The sequence below is a fragment of the Lontra canadensis genome, unplaced genomic scaffold (assembly GCF_010015895.1).
Source record: "Lontra canadensis isolate GAN:19392208 unplaced genomic scaffold, GSC_riverotter_1.0 scaffold123, whole genome shotgun sequence".
NCBI classification, from domain to species: domain Eukaryota; kingdom Metazoa; phylum Chordata; class Mammalia; order Carnivora; family Mustelidae; genus Lontra; species Lontra canadensis.
This window is the reverse complement of record NW_022631117.1, coordinates 4,191,863-4,209,408: the sequence shown is the minus strand read 5'-3', so window position 1 is coordinate 4,209,408 and position 17,546 is coordinate 4,191,863. Positions and strand designations below refer to the sequence as shown.

The following is a 17,546-nucleotide window of genomic DNA, read 5'->3' as shown; positions in this document are numbered from 1 at the left end:
AGGGAACGGGGCGTTAGTTTGTTTAATTTTGATTTCACCAACAGTGAGATTAAAGACTAGACCCCACTTGGAAACGGACTTCATTTGCCTGGTATTGAAAAACCACACCTTTTCGTTCAGAAAAAAAATTGTCATCAGCGAAGTAAATAACAGTCGTTCCCACTGTCATTTAAGTACTCACACCACAGAATTTCCTTGTGTGCTGTTACACATAATGGGTCTTAATGAGCAGATCTTAAATTTATTACAAAATCTTGTGTGGCTCTGAGACTGTTACCGTCACTGCTTTGATATTTCTTTTTTGTACCTTTAGTTCTAGCCTGCTTTGGTTTTCTGTCCCCTGCCAATCGAGGGGCCTTAATGACCTGTGCCGTCGTGTTATGGGTCCTCCTGGGAACCCCTGCCGGATATGTGTCCTCCAGAATGTATAAAAGTAAGCATCGCAACTGTTATCATTCCGGTTAGTTGGTGTGTTAAATGTAGAAATTAAAAGGCCGTAAAAGAAAACATTTAAACATTGCATGGGGCATTTTAACCGGCCTACCAAAATGTAATTGGGCACTGGGTATAAAGTAGTTGTAATTGGGCTAAATAAGTTGCTACAGTAACTATTTCTGTCTTTTCCTTCCTTAGCACTTAAAGGTGTTAACTGGAAGACAAATTTTCTGCTGACGGCACTCTTATGTCCTGGGTCAGTATTGCTCATTCTCTTTTCTCTACACAATTATACTCTTTCTTGGATTCCATCTTGGAAAAAAATCACTGTATGCGGTAATGAGGAGTAGACAGGAGATGAGAGACCCCTGTGTTCTCTGTAGCGCCGGCATTCTTTCTGTGGTATCTGCATTACTTTCATCTTTTTGTACATCGTACCCTCTAGGACAGAGGGACGGCTTTGGTGCCACTGTGTTCGAGTTTGAGATTTGGTCTGGAAGCAGAGTTCATAAATGCTCATCTCGTTATATAGCTCGCGTTACATACCACCTTTTGTTGCTCCCCGTGTCACTGGCTTCCCTGATCCTTTCTTCCTGTCTCACCTGGTTCTTGCGGTATCAGTAGTGACTGCCGCTCCCAGGTAGGGTCCTTGTCCCAGGGGGAGTGGGTGCAGCTGCTCGGGGTGGGTGCTAGTAGCTCCCTCCGCCCTCTGATTATAGAGACAGGAGACTGGTGACCAAGCTGGGGAGCAGGTGTTCGAGGTCACATGGGAAGTCAGTGACAGAGCCCAGGCTGTACATAACTGAGAGTCCTCCTGGCATCCTGTCCAGGGCTCTTCCCACAGAACCTCGCTGATGAAGTGCTGACCCACTTTGGGTTTCTTCCTTCCTTTCCTTTTCTTTCTTTCTTTCTTTCTTTCTTTCTTTCTTTCTTTCTTTCTTTCTTTCTTTCTTTCTTTCTTTCTTTCCTCTTCCTTCCTTCCTTCCTTCCTTCCTTCCTCCTTCCCTCTCTTTCTTTCACATTTTGTTGAATCCTTTTTTTAAAAATATCTTATTTATTTATTTGAGAGAGAGAGAGAGAATGAGTGGGAGGAGGGGGGAGAAGCAGACTCCCCGATGAGCAGAGAACCCCACCTGGGACTCAATCTCAGGACCCTGGGATCATGGCCTGAGCTGAAGGCAGACACTTCACCAGCTGAGCCAGCCCCCCGGGTGCCCAGCACTTTCATTTCCTTTCATTCCTTTCCTTTTATTTCCTGTGTTTAATTTCCTTAGTTAGTCTGGACTACCATAACAAAATACCATAGACGGGGGTTGGGGGGTGCTTAGACAATAGAAATTTGATTTCTCACAGTTCTGGAGGCAGGGATGTCAGATCAGGGCACCAACAGGGTTGGGTCCTGGTGAGGGCTGTCTTCCTGGCTTGTAGACGACTGCCTTCTCAGTGTTTCCTCACATGGCAGGCAGAGACGGTGAACTCTGGTGTCTCTTCTCATAAAGGCACCTATCTCATCATGAAGGCCCTACTGTCGTGACCTCATCTAAGCTTCTTCACCTCCCAAAGGTCTCACCTCCAAATACCATTACATTATGGATTAGGGTTTCAACAAATGAATGGGGGCGGGGAACACAATGCAGTCCATAGCACGTTTCACTTCTAATATTCTTTCCTTGATCTGTTAGGAAGGATAGCCTTTTTTTTTTTTTAAGGAGAAAGTAGTGGATTATATCTTAATTGTCACGTGGTACGTTAATTTCTACTTGTTACGAAGTCTCCACATCTGTGATGCTAAGAGGATGTCGCAATAGCAGAAGAGGTCCAATAGTGAAAGTTACACATAGTGAATTCAGTTACGTTATATTCTGAATAGTGACAAAGTGAAAGCAAATGCTTCAATAATGGTCTGTGACTGCGTGTCACACAATAAGGCATGCAATACAGTGATGGGTTCTGTAGCCCCATAATCATTCATCTCCATGTGGCTGGTTTCTCTCAAAACTCCAGGGAAAAAGATTAGATCATTGAAAGGCTTGAATGTTACAAGTTTGCACATCAAATACGGGAACCTCAGAATTTTTAACTGGTTTAAAATACAGACAATGCCCTCCCCTCCCCTCCCCCACCTTGAATAGAGCCATCTGCTTTTCCTATAACTCTTTTCAAGGGAACAAGAATGGGTGGTCTTTTCTGAGGTGAATGCTTTATTACATTTCTGTAAGAAAGCGATGTCCTTGACAATACTTCAGATATCTGTTGCTTCCAGTTTGAGCCTCAAATGAATCCAAAACTGAATAAATTTGGCAACGAAGTGCCATTGTGCAGAAGTCATTATACTGGATTGTAATACAAGGGATATTACATGCAAGAGCCAGTCAATAAGCCATTCACTGTTCTCTGCATTATTTAGTTACTCATTCAACATACTTACTGTGGTCTTTTTTGTTTTGTTTTTGTTTTTATTATATTTAAGGCATTATACTAGGCACTATAGAGGAAATAAATACAAATTGCCCCTGAATCTCTGGCTTCGTGGCTCAAGATGAATAATAATGACCCATTTTTCATCACACAGATGTCCCATCTTACTGCAAAAAGAAGTTACATCATTGAAATAGATGTAAAATAATTAGAATATACCGTATCACTAAGCTTGATTAGCCAAATTAAACAATTAATGTCTGAAAAGCATTAGCATTTGCAACACACTATGAGCTGTTTTCATCATGTTTTCTATGGGAGCAAATTGGGATTCAAAACATTTTGAAGAATGTCTTACACAGAAAAATTCAAAAATTTGAGCAGAAATCCATAATCATGGGGCTCAGGTTTATAGCCATAGTTTTGTAAAAGTAAAAAAAAAAATTAAAAATTGAAAAACAAATTTAAATAATGGTGGTTGTGTCCTGGGTGGGTTTTTGGGTGGCTGGGGGATAGGAGTGTAAAGGAGACTATTTGTATCAGATTTACTTTTCACTCTTTTTTAAAAAAGTTTTGCATCGTATACCATATGCATTTGTTACCTATTTCTATTTTTATTTTGTTACTTTTATTATTATTATTTTTATTTTAAGTAGGCTCCATGCCCTAAGATCAAGACCTGAGTTGATATCAAGACTCAAATGCTTGGGGCGCCTGGGTGGCTCAGTTGTTAAGTGTCTGCCTTTGGCTCAGGTCATGATTCCAGAGTCTTGGGGTCGAGCCCCACATCGGGCTCCCGGCTCAGTGGGGAGTCTTCTTCTCCCTCTCACACTCCCCCTGCCTGTGTTCCCTCTCTCGCTGTCTCTCTCTGTCAAATAAATAAAATCTTAGAATAAAAAAAAGAGAGATGCTTAACTGACTGACACACCCAGGTGCCCCACCTTTTAGAGAAATTTTTAAATAATTTCATTATAATTTAAAAAAATCATTTCATTATTTTAAAGTAATTTTTTATTTTAATTTTTAGATAACTTTTAAATAATTTCATTATAAACAACAGTAACAACAACTCATAACTGTACATTAAAGGGGAGAGGTACTGATAGAAGCTACAAGCACAGGCTTTAGAGTCAGACACACAGACACAGACACACATACACGCACATACCTGAGCACGTGCACGCACACCCGCAGGCACTCTCCCATGCACACCAACCCTACACTCTACACACACACAGCAGTTCATTTCCCAGTTCTGCCTCCTTCTAGTCACCAGGCCCTGCGCACGTTGTGAATATTGCTGAATGAACATAGGGGTTCGGGCCTTTCTTTGAGATCTTGGCCTTCTATTGCGTTAAATAGATATTTTTCTACTGTACTATTTTTATTCTCTTGTCATTTCTTACTATTTTTTTGAATGATTTTCTTAGTGGTTACCTTACAGATTACAATTAATGCCTCAATTTACACCAGTCTGGTTTGGATTAATTTAATTTCAATATTATATGGAAACTTTGATCCCATGTAGCACCTTTCCCTCCTTCCTTGTGCAGTTATTGCCAGACAGATGACATCTTAATACTGTGCATGCTCATCAACACAGATTTATAATGATCACATTATGCTGTTGTCTTTTAAATTGGACGAAAAAGAGCTTCAACTAATATTTGCTAATCATGGGTTGTTGGGCAAGTGGTTTTACCTCTCTAATCCTGGCTTTCCTCATCTGGAGTATGCAGATCATGGTGTTATCTACCTCAGGGTTGCTGTGAGGATTAAATGGGATGATGTATGATGGATTTGAAAGAGTGCCTAGCAGATACTGAGTGCTCAACAAATGGTAGCTGTGGTTGTTAGCTACTCTTGACTTTTGCCGTCATGCCTTTGCTCATGCTGTTCCCTCTTTTTGTAATCACTTCTTTCCAATCCTCCAATGCCAGATTCCTGTTCTTTTTTTTTTTTTTAAGATTTTACTTATTTATTTGACAGAGAGAGAGAGAGATCACAAGTAGGCAGAGAGGCAGGCAGAGAGAGAAGGGAGGAAGCAGGCTCCCCGCAGAGCACAGAGCCGGATGTGGGGCTCAATCCCAGGACCCTGGGACCACGACCTGAGCCAAAGGCAGAGGCTTCAACCCACTGAGCCACCCAGGCACTCCTCTTTTCTTTTCTTTCTTTTTTTTTTAAAGATTTTTATTTATTTATTTGACAGAGAGAGATCACAAGTAGGCAGAGAGGCAGGCAGAGAGAGGGGAGGAAGCAGGCTCCCCGCCAAGCAGAGAGCCCGATGTGGGGCTCAATCCCAGGACCCTGGGATCATGATCCGAGCCGAAGGGAGAGGCTTAACACACTGAGCCACCCAGGTGCTCCTCCTGTTCTTTTTTTATGTCCCCGCTGATATGCCACAACTTCCATGTTCTGGAATTATATCGTGTCTACTATCATTATTTTAACAATTGTCACAGTGTTCCTTAGATTGGACTTATTTGTGATATGCCTTATCTCATTGTGCATTCTAAAACTCACCAGGGTGATTACTATGTCTTAATCATTTCTGTATCTTTCACAGCATGTAACCAAGTGCCTTATATGGAGTAAGTGTTCAGTAAATATCTACTGTATGATCGAATCAAATGAATAATTTAAAAATGCAAAACAGATTCGGTTTCCTTGTTCTGTTGGTAGAACTGAATGCAATTTTAAAGCAATAAACCAGGCATGATACAAAGGACATATTTCCCTCAAGTGGTTCGAGGGCTCTCTTAAGTATATGAGAGCGAGAGAATCGTAAGGTACTGGTGTTCTCATTTCTTAGACTGTAGTAGGTTGAAAGAGAAGTTCAGTGCCTCGTAATGGATCAGTGTGCGAGTAGCTCATATGGCACCTTAAATGGGCACCATAAAAACGGCTTTAATTTTTTTTAAAGATTTTATTTATTTATTTGACAGACAGAGATCACAAGTAGGCAGAGAGGAGGCAGAGAGAGAGGAGGAAGCAGGCTCCCCGCTGAGCAGAGAGCCCGATGCGGGGCTCGATACCAGGACCCTGGGATCATGACCCAAGCTGAAGGCAGAGGCTTTAACCCACTGAGACACCCAGGCGCCCCCAAAACGGCTTTAATTTAAAAGGAGAAGCATTCAGTCTAATGAACATAGATATTCCCTAAAAGAAATTGAAGAAAGGGGGCGCCTGGGTGGCTCAGTGGGTTAAAGCCTCTGCTTTCAGCTCAGGTCATGATCCCGGGGTCCTGGGATCAAGCCCCCCATTGGGCTCTCTGCTCAGCAGGGAGCCTGCTTCCCTTCCTCTCTCTTTCTGTGTGCCTCTCTTCCTACTTGTGATCTCTATCAAATAAATAAATAAAATCTTTAAAAAAAAGAAATTGAAGAAAGTAAGATTCTTCAACCATATAATTTTCCTTCATGTAACCCCAAAAGTGGTAGGTAGGAAAAGGAAAAGGTAGTCTACTTCGGTGGTCATGTACCCAAACTTTACAATTAGAAAGAAGCAAGCCTGAATTCTAGCACTTACGATCAGGCCCTCGGTATTAGGTAAGTGACTTTGGGAGAAGTCCTACAACCTTCCTGATTGTCTGTTTCCTTGCCTGGTAATGCCTGTGTCACAGAGTCGTTTAGAGAAGTAAATGAACTAATGGACTGTGAAATTGTTTTGTGAGCTATACAGTATTTTTGGTCACTCTTTTCTTCTGTGATCCTATTGCTCTGTCTTTGTCATTTGCTATAGTATATGCCATGTTGTATTGTAATTTATTTATCTCTCTCTCCCACCAGACTAAGCTTTTCAGAGCAAGGGTTTTTATTTACCTCTGAGTGCCAGGGGCTAACACATATGTACTCAATAAATGTTCGATGAACATGTGAATAAATGTTTCAGGTAGGAGATGACCCCAGATGACATCTTAAGTTTCCTTTTAGTTTTGCTGTTTAAGATTCCATGAAAAGGTCTAGAAATAATTAGAGATCAACAAAGGAAGAGCTATTTAGAATATAAAAACTTGAAACTGAAGGGCAGTTACAGAATTGTTAAACACATATTAACATTCTAGAGTGTACTTTCAAAAGGGAAATTGTTGAGACGGGTTAATTGAGTTTATGTATAAGAAGGGAGGTTATGATTTGTCAAGTGAGAAGTAATTTTTCTGGCCATGGAATGATAACAGCTGAAATGAATCTCTCAAAGGCTGGGAAATTTGGCAGAGGAATATTGTGAACAAATTCATTAGAGCAGAAAGGTATTAAGAAACATTTGAAGAAGTATGGTTAAATCATAGGAAACCAGAATCCCTTATTAAGATGCCAGAAAGTGATGAGACCTAAGGTTTGTTGTCATTTGAAAGGGCTTCAGATGACATGCATCTCTGGCAGGAGCACACGTGAGCCTTTCAAAAGCACAGTAGAGTTATCTACCGACATAGGTTTAGTCGGCAGAAGAGATCATACACACAGTGGGGAGGATGAAGCAGAAATAGTGACATGAAGGAAGAAATGGCTGAAGTTGGTTTATCATGAGAGATGAGGAACATAAAAAGAACATGATCCTGATTAAGAAATTGGAGAAAGATGGCAAATAGGAAGACAGCATTAAATCCTAGAATTGGAATGGACCTTGAGAGAATTTCCAAGTAAAGAATTAACCAGAGATTCCCTAAACAGGAGACCTCGGAGCCTTAGCTGGTGCTTTGACAAAAAGTCTGGGGGAAGATAGACCTGGTTGGCGGGGTGGGTTCCCACCATAGAGGCCTTAGCAGAACACTGTGGCATGGAAATGGCTTGCTGGTAAAGAATCACACCCACCTGAGTTAGAATCCCAGCTCTCTCTCTTATCAGCGGTCTGACCTTGACAAAGTACTTAATATCCCTAAAAGACACGAAGAACTCCCTATTCAGGTGACTCCTATTTCTCATGTGCCTGGGCTGTTCATCTAATTTTTCTTTCTTTTTGACCTATTTGGTTTTTTCTTTTTTCCTCCCCTGTTATTGAGAAGTAATTGACACCCATCACTGTATAAGTTCAAGGTGTACAGTGTGATCGTTCAACTTACATATACTGTGTAATGATGACCACAGTGGGTTCAGTTCACACCCATCATCTCATAGAGCTACAAGAAAAGGCAAATAAAGAAGAAAAAAGGAAAAAAAAACTCTCCTTATGATAAGAACTCTTAGGTTTTACACTCTTAACTTCCCTATCTCTCTATCTCTCTATCACACAGTGGTGTTAGTGGAAGCCATCATGTTGCACATTACGTCCCTTGTAGGTGTTTATCATTGGAAGTTTGTACCTTTTGACCACCTTCCTCCCTCCACCCTGGCCCCAGTTAGCCACAAGTCTGATTTCTTTTTCTATGAGTTTGGTTTGCTTTTTTTAAAAAAATATTTATTTATTTGAGAGAGAAAGAGAGTGAGCAGGGTATGGGTAGAGGGAGAGGGGGAGAATCCCAAGCAGACCTCCTGCTGAGTGCACAGCCTGACATGGTGCTCGATCTCATGACTCTGAGAATAGGGCTCAGCTGAAACCAAGAGTCAGATGCTAAACCAACTGAGCCACCCACGAGCCCTGAGTTTGGTTTGCCTTTGTTTTTGTTTTAGATTCTACATATAAATGAGATCACACAGTATTTATCTTTCTCTGACTTATTTCAGTTAGCATAATGTCTTCAGAGTCCATCCATGTTGTCACAAATGGTAGGATTTCCTTCAGTTTTAGGCTGAATAATATCTCTATCTCTATCATCTGTCTATCTATACCACAACTTCTTTATCCACTCATGTTTCTTTCTTTTTTTTTTTTGTAAATATTTTATTTATTTGTCAGACAGAGATCACAAGTAGTCTGAGAGGCAGGCAGAGAGAGAGGAGGAAGCAGGCTCCCCGCTGAGCAGAGAGCCTGATGTGGGGCTTGATCCCAGGACCGTGGGACCATGACCTGAGCCAAAGGCAGAGGCTTTAACCCACTGAGCCACCCAGGCGCCCCTCCACTCATGTTTCAATGGGCGCTTAAGGTGTTTTCATTTCTTCTCCTCCCCCTCCTCCTCCTCTTCCTCTTCCTTCTAATGCTGCCTTCTAAGACATTATCATTAGCTTTATGTTCTAACCCTTTGACTCAGGTTTTCATCCCCCCTGTCATATTTCTAATTCTAAAGAGCTCTTTTATTTCTCACCAGTCCTTAACGTGTCATCTTGCTTCTCAGTTGCAGTGGCCCTTCCAATCTCTTTGTGGATGTCAATCATAGGTTTTCCTTTCTAAAGTTTTCTTCTGAGCTGCAGGGTTCTTCTCTAGGAGGCTTGACCCTCCAGTTTTCTGCTGGGGTTGGGAAGAAGGTCTTCGGCTCTGAGGCACGGGGAAGGGGATCTACAATCTGTGAGTATCTTAGGCTGACTTTCTACCAGTCCTGGTTTTAGCCACTCCTTCCCTCCCACTAACTCAGTTACTACTAGTCCATCTGCTGTCTGCTTTCCAAAATTTGTTGCTAATGTCTTCTCTCCTGTATCCCCCATCCTTGTGTATTCATGCTCTTTTAAAGTTCTTTTACTATCATTTATTGGAGTTTTGAGGAGGGGCGGAGCTAAATGTGTGATTTCAATCTGTCATCTTTAACCAAAAGTCTCAGTGCTTGATGACTTTTTTATAACTCATTTACATTTTAACCATCACCACGTTATACAGATTCTTACTGTTTTGTATCTGGTCTCCTTGTCTCTAGTTCTCTTCTCTTAGGTCTGACCTTCACCAGGCTGCAGACTTCTCTACCTGGAAGGCTGTGCTATGTACCCCAGAGCTTTGAATGTAAAGCCCCTTCTGCTGTCTCCTGGTCCTGCCAGGAGCAAGTCTACGTTCCTTACCCCGGTGTTCAAAGCCTTCCACAATCTAGCCTCTGTCCACGTCTTCACCCTCATCTTTTAAGCTTTTGGAAACACCCACATCCATACCCAGACTCACCTGTAGCTTTGGCCAAGTTGGCTGGAACCCATGGGGGGACAATAGCTCACCTGGTGATTTACCCAGTAGATTCACAGCTGACCCCTTGATTTTGAGTGACTGATTGAAAGCTCTTGTGTTAAGTCAACGCTTGTTGGACTTGAGACTCACAGCCCATTTCCTTTGGGATTCTAAAATCTGTTTCTAGTATATCCATGTTCTTGATTGTGTTCACTATACCACACATCGAGTTTTTCCATGGTATGGCTGGGTTTCCACAGTGAAGCATAATATTCTTCTAGGGTTTTGCCTTGTCATTTATTCTATCCTTCCCACCAAAAGAATTTCCCGACATTCACATCAAGTATAATTATAACATTTTCCTGAAAGCATATTGTTTCCTTATTTTTTTTTCTCCCTAGTGTCATCTTCATCGACCTGTTCTTAATGAACCTGATTCTTTGGGTGGAAAGGTCATCGGCTGCCATCTCCTTTGGTACCCTGATAGGTATCCTTGCGCTGTGGTTTGGAATTTCTGTACCATTAACATTTTTGGGTGCATACTTCGGAAGCAAGATAAAGGTAAATTTGTAAAATCCTGCTTTTGGCCATTGACTAATGTCTGCAATAATACCTCAAAGCGTATATTACTATACATGGAAAGCGAAATGTACCATTGGCGAAAACTACAAAGAATAATCATTTTGGAATAAAAAATTTAAAAAAATTAAAAAAATGAAACACAGTAACGCTTCAAAAGACACTATTTAATGTACTTCCCATTTTATAGGTTGTTTATATTTCTGTCTATCTCTGTTAGATGAAATTAAAGGGACATATTGTTGGAAGGCTGACTTTAACAAAGTCAGAAAAGTAATAAGATTATGGAGTGGGGGAAGAAAGCAAAGATACAGTCTGAAAAATGGAGCTATTCAGTTTATAGATCTGAAATTAGCCTATTCCATGCATAGGGTAAAGGAGCAGGATATCAAAAAAACTAAATGAGGCCAGCCTGCAAAAGGATTGTACAAAGATATGGTGTGCATTTGCAGGAGAGAAATCAGATAGGACAAAACATGAGCTGGTTCCACACAGAGCAGAAAAAAGAAAGATGCCTGAAAAACACTGACACATTTTAAGAGAAATTCTCTTTTTTTTTCCCTCCAAAATTTTATTTAAATTCTGGTTACTTACCATATAGTTTAATATTGGTTTCAGAAGTAGGATTTATGGATTCATCCCTTACGAAGAACACCCAGTGCTCAACACAGCAAGTGCCCTCCTTGATCCCCATCTGGTCCATGCATCACCCACCTCCTTCCAATAACCCTCAGTTTGCTCTCGATTAAGAGCCTCACCATCCGCTTCCCTCTCTCTTTTTCTTCCCTTCGCCTATGCTCATCTCTTTTGTTTCTTAAATTCCACATATGAGTGAGATAATATGGTATTTGTCTTTCTCTGAGTGACTTATTTTGCTTAGCGTAATACCCTTTAGCTCCAACCGCATGGTTGCATGTGGCAAGATTTCATTCTTTTTGATGGCTGTGCAATAGTCCATGCTTTGTGTGTGTGTGTGTGTGTGTGTGTGTGTGTATCTATACTACATCTCTATATGTGTGTATATATAAATATCACATCTATCTATCTATCTATCTACTATAGTTATATATATGTATATGTATATATACCTATGACATCTTCTTTATCCATTCATCTGTCAATGGACATCTGGGCTCTTAACATAGTTTGGCTATTGTGGACTTTGCTGCTATAAACATCAGGGTGCATGTGCCCCTTTGAATCTGTATTTTTGTATCCTTTGGGTAAATACCTAGTAGTACAATTGCTGGGTTGTAGGGTGGTTCCATTTTTAACTTTTTTGGGAAACCTCTGTATGGTTTTCCAGAGTGGCTGCATCAGCTTGCATTCCCACCAACAGTGCAAGAGGGTTCCCCTTTCTCCGCATCCTTGCCAGCATCTTTTGTTTCCTGTCTTGTTCATTTTAGTCGTTCTGACCAGTGTGAGGTGGTATCTCACTGGTTTTGATTTGTATTTCTCTGATGATGAGTGATGTGGAACACTTTTTCATGTGTCTGTTGGCCATCTGGATGTCTTTGGAAAAATGTCTGTTCATGTCTTCTGCCCATTTCTTAATTGGATTTTTGTTTTTCGGATAAGTTTGATGAACTCTATAGATTTTGGATACCAGCCCTTTATTAGCTATGCCATTTGCAAATATCTTCTGCCATTCTGCAGGCTGCCTTTTAGTTTTGTTTCCTTTGCTGCACAGAAGCTTTTCATCTGGATGAGTCTCAGTAGTTCATTTTTGCTTTTGTTTCCCTTGCCTCCAGCAACATGCCTAGTAAGAAGTTGCTGTGGCTGAGCAAAGAGTTTGCTGCCTGTGTTCTCTTCTAGGGTCTGATAGCTGCCTGTCTCACATGTAGATCTTTCATCCATTTGGAATCTATTTTTGTGGATGGTGTCAGAAAGCAGTCCAGGTTCATTCTTCTGCAGGTTGCTGTCCAGTCTTCCCAACACCATTTTTGAAGAGACTGTCTTTTTCTCCATTGGACATTCTTTCCTGCTTTGTCGAGGATTAGTTGACCATGGAGTTGACGGTCCATTTCTGGGTTCTCTATTCTGTTCCATTGATCTGTGTGTCTGTATGCCAGCACCATACTGTCTCAATGACTACAGCTTTGTAATGTAACTTGGAAGTCCGGAATCGTGATGCCTCCAGCTTTGCTTTTCTTTTTCAGGATTGCTTTGGTTATTTGGGTCTTTTGTGGTTCCATGCAAATTTTAGGATTGTTTTTTCCAGCTCTGTGAGAAATGCTGTTGGTATTTTTTTAAAAGATTTTATTTATTTATTTGACATAGAGAGAGAGAGATCACAAGTAGGCAGAGAGGCAGGCAGAGAGAGGGGAGAAGCAGGCTCCCTGCTGAGCAGAGAGCCGGAGGCAGGGCTCGATCCCAGGACCCTGAGATCATGACCTGAGCCGAAGGCAGAGGCTTAACCCACTGAGCCACCCGGGCGCCCCTGCCATTGATATTTTGATAGGGATTACATTTTTGATTCAGGATTGCATTTGATAATGTAGACTGCTTTGGGTAGTATTGACAATTAACAGTGTTCTTCCACTCCATGAGCATGGAACGTTTTTCCATTTCTTTGTGTCCTCTTCAGTTTCTTTCATAAGTATTCTGTAGTTTTCAGAGTAGAGATCTTTTACCTCTTTGGTTAAGTTTATTCCTAGGTATCTCATTGTTTTTGGTGCAATTGTAAATGAGACTGATTCCTTGATTTCTTTTTCTGCTGCTTCATTATGGGACTATAGAAATGCAACTGATTTCCATACATTGATTTTATATCCTGCAACTTTGCCGAATTCATATAGTAGTTCTAGCAATTTTTTGATGGAGTCTTTCAGGTTTTTCTATACATTCTGAGAGGACTTTTTGTTATCAAATACTTCATATTGGAATAATCACCACTAAATCTTGTCTAATCTCTTCCTTGAAACTGATAAGAAAGGATAAAAGTCCTTATTATCTAGCTGTGTGCTCTCTAGTGTGGTGGTCACCAGCCCTACATGACTTTTTTTTTTAAAGATTTTATTTATTTATTTGACAGACAGAGATTACAAGTAGGCAGAGAGGCAGGCAGAAAGAGAGAGGGGGAAGGAGAAGAGAGCCTGATGCGGGGGTCGATCCCAGGACCCTAAGATCATGACCTGAGCCAAAGGCAGAGGCTTAACCCACTGAGCCACCCAGGCGCCCCCCACCCCATATGACTTTTGAGTGCTTGAAATATGGCAAGTTCCAAACTGGTAAGTGTTGTAAGGAAGTTTAAAATACACAGTGAGGGCGCCTTGGTGGCTCAGTTGGTTAAGCAACTGCCTTTAGCTCAGGTCATAATCCCAGAGTCCTGGGATTGAGTCCCACATTGGGCTCTCAGCTCCACGGGGAGTCTGCTTCTCTGTCTGATCTTCTCCCCCTCATGCTCTCTCTCACTATCTCTCTCTCAAATAAATAAGTAAAATCTTAAAAAAATACACAATGAATTTCAAACAGAACAATAGCAACAAAATAAAAAACATCATGACAAGTTTAACTGATAATATTTGACTATGTTAGGTCAAATGAAATGTATTCATAAATTGATTCTGCCTATTTCTTTTTTAAATTTTTTTAAAATTTATTTTTTTTGAGAGAGTGAGAGAGAGCACAAGGGAGGGGAAGGGCAGAGGAAGAGGGGGAAGCAGGCTCTCCACTGAGCAGGGAGCCCAATGTGGGGCTTGATCCCAGGACCCTGAGATCATGACCTGAGCCAAAGGCAGAGGCTTAACTGAGCCACCCAGGCACCATGATGTTGCCTATTTCTTTCCACTTTTTAAAATGCAGCTTCTAGGGGCACCTGGGTGGCTCAGTGGGTTAAAGCCTCGGCCTTCGGCTCAGGTCATGATCTCAGGGTCCTGGGATCAAGCCCCGCGTCGGGCTCTCTGCTCGGCGGGGAGCCTGCTTCCTCCCTCTGTCTCTGCCTGCCTCTCTGCCTACTTATGATCTCTGTCAAGTAAATAAAAAAAAAATAAAATAAAATACAGCTTCTAAACGCTTTAAGACTTCATGTATGGCTTGCATTATGTTTCTCTCGCACAGAGTTGGTCTAGCCTCTGCCCACATGACTGCTCTTGCAAGTGTTTCTTGTCCTGTTCCAATTTAGGATTCAGTATGTGATTATAAGTATATAAATTCGCTTCAGTTTCATGTCATTCTGATTTTCACTTGAATTTCTTTTCGAGCAGTTTAGGTGTCCAGTTCACACAAACCAGATTCCCCGTCATATTCCTCAGCAGAATTTCTTTACTAAACCGATTTTTGGCATCATAATCGGTGGCATTTTACCTTTTGGCTGTATTTTTATTCAACTCTTTTTCATTCTAAACAGTATGTGGTGAGTATTATATCTTCATAATCTCAAAAAATCTTAATTGTTGATCAGTTAATTTTCCTGTATTTCAAGGAGGTTTAATTCTGGTATGGTAAAACTTCATTTGTCCCCCCTCCCACCTTTTTGTATCCAGGAAATGGCGGTCTGACCCCAGGGGAGTTTCCTAGGGAATTAAGACTTAATTCACAAGTTTTTTTTTAAGATTTTATTTATTTATTTGACATACAGAGATCACAAGTAGGCAGAGAGGCAGAAAGAGAGAGAGAGGGGGAAGCAGGCTCCCCGCCGAGCAGAGAGCCCGACTCGGGGCTCAATCTCAGGACCCTGAGACCACGATCCGAGCCGAAGGCAGAGGCTTTAACCCACTGAGCCACCCAGGCACCCCTTAATTCACAAGTTTTTAAAGACACTTTTTGATGGAAATTTCTATGCGGGTTTCCTTTTTTAAAAAAAGTAATAACCTCTTTTTAAGCCTTTCCAGATGACTTAGAAAGTTGGCTGCCACCATACTTCTCTAAGCCTTTGCAAGAGGTGGGGCGGGGGTGTCCCTTGGAAGGAGGCGTCTGAACATGGGAAGAGGTGGCCCCCATGTGTCTCTTTTTTCTGTACTGACCTTGCATGCAAGATTTCAGAGTTCCTCCGCTAAAAATACCTTGAAGACCACTGACTCTGGGTCTTCATCTGTACTGAGCTGTATGTGAGTAATATTTTTCTGCTTTCCTGTCTGTCAGCTGTTAGCTCTGATGTTGGGACGCTTGTTTCTTACAGCATTCCCCTTTGTCTTGGCTACTTTGAATCTGTCGTGATTTAAGAATCCTGATATGTTAAGTAAGAATCCGAGCTCTCTGATGCAAGTGCGACAGCTTCAGCTTCTCCAAGTCCCTTTATTTTCCTTAATTCCTGATTTTTGACTGCATTCTGGTTTCAGGAGCTGGTCAGTGGGGTGGCCCTCTGGAGGGAGTTTTGGAGATGGGGCAAACGCACAATCAAATCAAATGCAGTAGCCAGCTGTGTGTGTTTAGAATGCTTTTGTCCCAAAGCCACCTTCCAGACACAGTTTTCAAGTCCTCAAAAGTTAGGCTTAATCATGTACATTAATTGCTTACCTTTTAAACAGCATTGTGCCAAATTTGTTTAAAAGATAAGCAATAAAGTCTGTTACCTTGTCAGCAACTAAATATTTAACCTGCTGCAAAATCGATTATAGTAACAGCATTTTCCAGATGTTTTTGATGGGAAAATAATTTTCAAGTGAAAACTAGAAGAGTCTTCAGACAAGTTTTATTTCAGTGAAACAGAGGGTGCTTGTCGTATACAACTGTGTATATGTTCATTATCGAAATGATTCTCCCAGGGCACCTGGGTGGCTCAGTGGGTTAAAGCCTCTGCCTTAGGCTCAGGTCATGATCCCGGGGTCCTGGGATCGAGCCCCGCATCGGGCTCTCTGCTCAGCGGGGAGCCTGCTTCTCCGTCTCTCTCTGCCTGCCTCTCTGCCTACTTGTGATCTCTCTCTGTCAAATAAATAAATAAAATCTTTAAAAAAAATGATTCTCCCCAAGCCCTGTCCCTCGCCCTTGTGCCCGGGGAATGCATTCTGCAGGAGAGTGTAAAATGGGGTATCGATTTGTTCCTCAGTTTCTTTTCTTCAGGAGGCTCTTAAAAATTGCTCATCCCAATTTAGTCAGCTCAGCTCTGTCATAATGAAAGAAATGACTTTGTTCCTGCAAAGTCTGGCAGAAATGGAGTCTACACACAGAGCTTTAAGAGGATGCATGTGTGAAAGTATATTTAATAGAATTATGTGCGCTGTGCTAGCAAGACCCATCGGGAGAGGCTGCCTATCAATAGAGCTTCAAAGGCAAAGCGTATTTGATTCTGTGGTTTTCTGTTATATAACGTCGTCGCTGATATTTATGGCACTTACAACCTTCCGTTGCTAAAAAGAAAGCGTGGTTTAACGTGTGCATAAAGAAAATGACAGAGATACTGATGGGTCTCAACTACGTGAGCAGGAAATTATGGGTTAGTAGCCAGACGGGGTCACCCTGGACAGGATCGGGGGGGAACTCAGAAGCCACACAGGTCAGGAAGTCTCTTTTGGATACTGGATGGATAGATCAAGGTTTGGAATGAATGGCTAAGGTTCGAAAAGTGTGGCCATCTCTCGTATGGATTTGGATTGGGCTTTCTGTGTACTCGAAGTTAATTTTAAAGCTGTCATTTTTATTTTCAGGTCTCATCAGATGTACTTCATGTTTGGCTTCCTTTTCTTGGTCTTTATAATTCTCCTGATTACCTGTTCAGAAGCTACAGTTTTGCTGTGTTATTTCCATTTGTGCGCTGAGGTAAAGACCTAAGAAATGAATGTATTTTCTGCTTCCCAAGCTCGTGTTATTGGAATGAGGAGCTTGTGTTGAGAAAGGAATTGAAGCAACTGTTAACCGCATGGTTTCAAGAATGTGGCATCAGTTTTATATTGTTTTCCTGATGACACATTTTGATTTTGATGTAGCTATCAAGTTAATGCAACTTTGATGGAAAATTTAAACAGAATGCAATTTCTCTCTGGCTAGTTACTGTAATTGCTATGTAATATTCAGTTAACATAGAAAAATATAGGGAACTGATTTGATATTTAGACCTATAAAAGATCTGCTTCAATAGTGTTTTTTTAATAACAACTAAAATTTTCGCCACTTAGGCCAGCATCGTGTTTTATGGGTTTGAGGTTGCTGCTAAAGGCCCTTTCTCTTATTTTCATTTCATTGCCTTTTGGTTACTATGGACATAAATAGTTCTGCTAACCCCA

At 41.3% G+C, this 17,546-nt stretch overlaps 1 protein-coding gene across 4 annotated transcripts in view; it reads left to right on the top strand.

The window, feature by feature from the left end:
- LOC116857395 (transmembrane 9 superfamily member 2-like) overlaps positions 1–17,546 on the top strand; it is an 80,294-nt gene that overhangs the window by 50,318 nt on the left and 12,430 nt on the right. The window contains exons 11-15 of one of the 4 annotated variants that reach the window (XM_032841427.1): positions 314–433; positions 634–691; positions 10,209–10,368; positions 14,592–14,740; positions 16,971–17,082. In XM_032841427.1, the coding sequence (XP_032697318.1) occupies positions 314–433; positions 634–691; positions 10,209–10,368; positions 14,592–14,740; positions 16,971–17,082 (599 nt within the window). The remainder of the gene's footprint in view (positions 1–313; positions 434–633; positions 692–10,208; positions 10,369–14,591; positions 14,741–16,970; positions 17,083–17,546) is intronic. The other 3 variants (XM_032841428.1, XM_032841430.1, XM_032841429.1) reach the window with 3 other exon arrangements.